This window comes from Rosa rugosa, chromosome 4, assembly GCF_958449725.1.
Source record: "Rosa rugosa chromosome 4, drRosRugo1.1, whole genome shotgun sequence".
NCBI lineage: Eukaryota > Viridiplantae > Streptophyta > Magnoliopsida > Rosales > Rosaceae > Rosa > Rosa rugosa.
Genome location: NC_084823.1, coordinates 19,304,044 through 19,310,086, shown reverse-complemented (window position 1 = coordinate 19,310,086; position 6,043 = coordinate 19,304,044). Strand labels below are relative to the sequence as shown.

Below are 6,043 nucleotides of genomic sequence, written 5' to 3'. Positions count from 1 at the left end.
CTCTTTCTCTCTCATATTTAATCATGAATCATTCCTCTTTCTTGACCGAAGATCAGGTTCTGTTTCTTCTGCTACACCTCATAATATCAGATCCAAAAATCTCCAGTTCCTTCCGCAGAGTCCTAAACAAACGCAATACTGGGTTCCAGCATCTCTTTCGTCTCCGTTGCCCACTTCTTCTTTTTCATGGCCCATCATCACTTTTCTGCAATTTTTTTTATTTTTAAAAAGCTTGGGTTTGTCTGCATCTCGAATTCTTGATTTGAATCCTGTTGAGATTGGGTTTGTCTGCATTAAACCAATATTAGAAGAAGTTTATCTCAACCAAATTGGCAGATCCAAGTCCTCATGGCAGACCCAAATGGAAGAAGAAAATCAAAGAATCAAACCAAGAGAAATTTGACGAACATAGCAACAAAATGTAATTTCAGTTTTCTGGGTTTCTTTCTTTTTCTAGATTTTTGGAGTTTTTTTTTATTTTTTATTTTTTTTATAACGAACAGATTAGAACGTTGGTGTCCCAATATGATCTTAGCTCTAAAATGGAGCTAGAGAAGTATTTCAATATGTCGTATCCAAATCTCATAATTATGAGGCTTGTTCATCCTCATAATCGATTTTCGGCTGAGCTTTGACCCAAGCTATGCCTCTGTAGACATTAAAGAGAAAGTACCGGTGAGGTAGATGGAGGTGAATCCCAGCCCCGCCGTGAATGCCTTGAACGCCCAATCCCTTGCCTTAGCCACTATCTCCATCCTCTTTCTCTTTATCTGAGACTCAGTTTTTGCTAATGAGGTCTGTGACCTCCTAGATTTTGAAGTGTTTAGGTGAAGGAAGATGATGGACTAACGAGTAGAGAGAGAAGGAAGATTTAATTTAATTTTTGTTTATATCTCTCTTTATTATAAAATTTATTAAGTTTAGTAGTTTTTATATGTTTAACTGTAGTTAAATCATGGTTAATATCGGTAACACATGTCAAATTTTTACGAAGTGGTGGTATCACTACCTAAATAAAAGTGGTGAGCAAATTTGAATCATGTAATCAACTTGCTAATATTGGCTTTGATTACAGTCAGGTACATGTATTTAATTGGTTTAAGCCTTTTGCACCTAAACTGTATCAGTTTATCAGTATATAATCTTTGATAAATAGTTGTTAAAGATCATGAGACCAGATATGATTCTATCGTGTCTCCTTTTCAGGGATGTATTCCCTCTTTTTGTTTTTTTTTTCCTTAATTGTGGGCGGATGCGGGCCAATGCCGGATGGCTGCCGACCCAAGATTTCAGACACACACACACACACACACACAAGCTTTCTCAAGTAAGGATATCCTTACCTAAGCTTATGGAACGGATTTCCAGTTTTTTGTCACTTTTCGATCACATATTCACATCTTAACCGTTCAGTTTTTAGGTCCTAATGTATAGATCACTTTTGCAAAATTTCAGCCAAATTGATTATTGTTAAGGTATCCAAAACTGCAATTTACACGAACGAACCGAATTTGTCGAATCTAAACCGTACATGTACATTGTTGTAAATTGCAATTTTGAATGCCTTAACGATCATCAATTTAGTTGAAATTTTGCAGAGATGCATGATCTATACATTAGGACCTAAAAACTGAACGGTTAAGATGTGAATATGTGATCGAAAAGTGGCCAGAAACTGAGAATTCGTACATGTAAGGATGTCCTTAGCTAAGAAGGACTGTATATACATATTATATATATATATATATATCCCATGCATCCAGAGCGGAGCTCCGCTTTGAAATTAACGTGTGAAGTTCGAGTTTTGGGTCACTTTTCGGTCGCATATCCACATCTCGACCGTTCCGTTTTTAGGTACTAGTGTATAGATCATCTCTGCAAATTTTCAGCCAAATTGATGATCGTTAAGGTATCTAACTCGCTTAAACCAATGGACGGACTGAATCTGTCAACCTGAACCGTACTAGCTTTAAGGCAGTTATCAATGCCTTAGCGATCATCATTTTGGCTGAAAATTTGCAGAGACGATCTATACACTAGTACCTAAAAACTGAACGGTCGAGATGTGGATATGCGACCGAAAAGTGACCCAAAACTCGAACTTCACACGTTAATTTTCAAAGCGGAGCTCCGCTCTGGATAGGATCTGTATATATATATATATATATATATATATATATATGCATGTTTTCACTATCTAATGTGGGCCAAATTAATGAAGCAGATCTATGTCTAATGGAGCTGATTTGTGGGAGCTTAGATGTATTAAAACATTAGAACTTAATCACTTGGATGTGTGTGTGTGTGTGTATTACCAAGGATATAGGATATAGGATACACACACACACACATATGAACGAAAAATAATTTACCGGGTGCATAAGCCCCCACTGAGCCCTTATTGGGTTCGCTAGTGTGCGGGGCACGTGATTCTTGGATATTGTTGGTCACCTCTTTTGTTATTGTTGACAACCAGCACCGAAATTAGTCAGCGTACGTATATGATCATATACGTGATCTCTCACCTAACCCGTGTGATACACGTGTTATTGGTGAAGATCCTTCAAATTCACCCACTTCTTCAATATTTTTCCTATTCATATTTGTGTATTTTTTTTCTTTTACAAATATTTTTTGTATTCATGAAATTAATTTGATCAAAACAAAATTTATATATATGTGAAGTTTTAGTTGAGCAATTTATATATATTCATCCTCTTATATTTTCTCGTCCAAATGAACCTATATTTTTTTTGCCAAAAGAAAACAATGAACCTTACATTAATATGAAGCTCTTTAATTATCCTTGTATAAGACATTAACTTGAACTGTTTTTTCATTTGGCCAACCAGACACATATTTTGTGGGAATCTACCATAGCATTGGAGAATGAGCAGAACAAAATTAATTCCAAATATAAAGCTCTAGAAACGTGGATGGTAAGAAATGGTATCCCTGAAGAAGTGAAAACAGGAGCAGTGAAAATCATAAGAGAAAAGAAAGTAGTGGAAAAAAACTACGATGATGATGTGGACTTGGTTTTTGTTTTCAATTCTCTTACTGGGGATGAGTATGACAAAGTGAATATCAGGCTTGGTTTGATGCAGCATTTGTGCCAAAATGCCATACCGAAAGTATGTTTCTCCAGAAGCAACCTTTCTCTAACATATATTTTTCTTTCGATGAAATAAAACGGCTAGTCAATCTTGTTCTTATATTGATTACGTAAACAATATATGAACAGGTATTCATGCTTAAATATATCCTCCAATACCCGGATATCGAGGAGCTCAGGAGTTTCTACACAGCTCTCGAGCCGGTAGTCTACAAGGAGAATAGCTACGTGGTTAGAGCAGGAAAGTCAAATTATAGAATGCTCATCATCACAGAAGGCGTAGTTGTCTGTACAGACAACACTGGAGCTAATGTTGCTCGTTTTGAGAAAGGTGAAGTTTATGTAGAAGAGCTTCTGGATAGCTACCTCCCTAATATTCCTAAAGATGTCAAGTGCGAAACAAAAGTAGAAGCCTTCGGTCTCTCGTGCACAGGTTTTGGCTTGCTGCGGTGTATGTACCTTATGTGGGCAGCACCGACATCAGAACGATCGAAGCTAGCAGTAAACGAGGTTAAAATGAGTCCCAAGTAATTGATTTGCTTGTTTTTTGTTTTCATTAATTAGTATTCATTATATGAACTGGCAAGAATTATAAAGGAGGCCCCAAAGACCATCCTTTTCCGCTTGTAATGCACTATAAATGAGATTCGAGATTCTTCATCTCTAATTTGTAAAACAGGCATACAAGAAGTTGACAACTAGAAGATCAGAGAAGTTAGAGCAGCAACAGAAGAAGATAGATGAGTGGCTGTCAAGAAACTCTGTCCCGGACGATCTGCAGACATTGGTCATGGAACACATAAAGTCCAGTAATCTACTGGAAAAGAACTTGGATGCTGAGGTGGATGTGAAGTATCTGTTCTCTATTGGTCTGTCCTGGGATATCGAATATCGTATAAAGAAGCAGATCTGCATCAATTCTCTGAGTAAGGTATGTAAGATGACTTTCTACACATACAGTAGCCATTCTTAGCAAAAATAAAAAACCATGGAGAAAATTATTTAGGCCCGTACATTCTGTCATGTCCAGTTAATGTATTTAATATATATAGGTTCCTGTACTTGAAGGCGTTAATGAAGACGTGTTGAGTCGCATCTGTATGTCTCTCGAGCCGCTGGTACTCCCGCAGCATAGCTGCATCTTTTATCCACTTAGCGCAATTGATCGGATGCTCATCGTTGTAGAAGGTGAAATTACAGTGACTAAGACGACTTACAATAGACGAAGTACAGAAACGAAGAGAGGCCATGTTGAAAGAATGATAAAGAAACGCGATGTCATTGGGGAAGAGCTTCTGACCTGGGCATTTCCCATCGTCTCTGAGTCGTCCGAATCTCATCCTGCTATCTTGGAGAAATATGTAGAATGTCCTACAAAAGTAGAAGCCTTTGCTCTCACAAAGGAGGGCTTGGAAAGTGTGGTCGCCTACTATACAGATGGAATCAACAGCTTTGAGCAGTTGGAGAAGGGCAGAGATGGTGTGGCCGATACCGAGGGTGCATCCAGATCCACTACTACTGACCAGAGACTTGACCGGCTTATCCAGCTCCAGAGTCGGCTTATCCAGCTCCAGAGTGACATGGCTCAACAGCATCGTGATGAAATGGCTAATCAGGGACGGAAATTGTATAGGATCATGAGCGAGCTTACTTCTGACGTGTCTGACTTTTAGAGGACTTTTAAAATGATACCTGCTGTACTTTTAAAGTGATCAACATGATACATGAACTCAAATTTTCTTATCAATATCATACCTCCGTCAAAATTCAATTATGGTTCCGTTAAATATGAGCACGTGATGTCCATGTGACTGGAGTTTGAAGGATAAAATTGTCATTTGACTCTAATTTATTATTAAAAAATAAAATAAAAAGGAAATTTAAAATTCTTCTAAGACTTGTTGGTGACACAAGAAAAAAAAAATGCACTCGATCTCCTCTTCCTCGACTTTTTCATCCTCAACCTCTCAGCCCTACCTCCTCCTCCACCACCACCCAAACCCTAGACGACTACTCCTCCTCCCACTACAACACCATATCCCAGGAATCAACTTGAACCCCGATGATTGGATATTATCTCTGGCGAGTCTGCGATATCGAACTTCTGAAACAACCGGCCCACCCACTCGAAGGCGACCTTTAAAGCGGTGTCGGAGTTGTCGAGCATGTTCTGTCCGATCCGGCTTATGCGTCATTTTTTTGCTCTCATCCTTTTCGCTCTGCACTTTTCAATTTCAACTCTCAAATAGCGGCGATCAAATTCCGATTTATGGAGAAGCTCAAAGCTGGAAGAGTCATTTGGATTCAAAGATTGGGAATAGGAAATCGGGGATTTTGGGAACGACTTTGATTTTGATATCAAATCTGATTTCAAAGAACAAGCCGCTCCGTCATCGAGTACTCTTTGGGCACCAAAGTAAGAGCTGGAAATCCACCAGGCAGTCGCGCCCCTATATCAACTGTAGCAGTCGTTCGCCGTAATAATGAGATAACACTCCGATCAAGAACCATCTGCCTAAAATCAACAGCCCAATCTGACCTTGCAACGCGGATCGGACCGATTTCAAATCGAAAATCGGTCGAAATCGTTCAAAATGGATTCTGAGTTCTGGACCTCCCGCCTCGCCGCCGCGAAACTTCGGTACGTGTTGCAGCACCATCACCAGAGCTCCGAGGTCGGTTGAGCGTGGATGATAAAGATGAGGTCCGACCCGACTTCCCGTGAGTGAGATTACATTTGAAGAAGACGAGAGGCGGAGACGGTAGAGGAAGAAGACGAGAGGTGGAGATGATAGAAAAAAAAATGATTAAAAAAAAGTAAATACCTATTTTTTATTAAAAATAGGTAAAATGTCGGATATACCCCTACATTTAGGGCAAATCAGTCTTTTTATCATCATTTAGTGCCTCACGTGCGACACACGTGTT

At 39.0% G+C, this 6,043-nt stretch overlaps 1 protein-coding gene across 1 annotated transcript; it reads left to right on the top strand.

The window, feature by feature from the left end:
• Window positions 1–2,870: 2,870 nt before the first annotated feature.
• LOC133744468 (uncharacterized) lies at window positions 2,871–4,788 on the top strand. Its single transcript, XM_062172572.1, has 4 exons — window positions 2,871–3,134; window positions 3,245–3,625; window positions 3,795–4,046; window positions 4,168–4,788. The coding sequence occupies exons 1-4, from the start codon at window positions 2,937–2,939 to the stop codon at window positions 4,786–4,788; spliced, it is 1,452 nt and encodes a 483-aa protein (XP_062028556.1). The 5' UTR covers window positions 2,871–2,936.
• The last annotated feature ends 1,255 nt before the right edge of the window (window positions 4,789–6,043 follow it).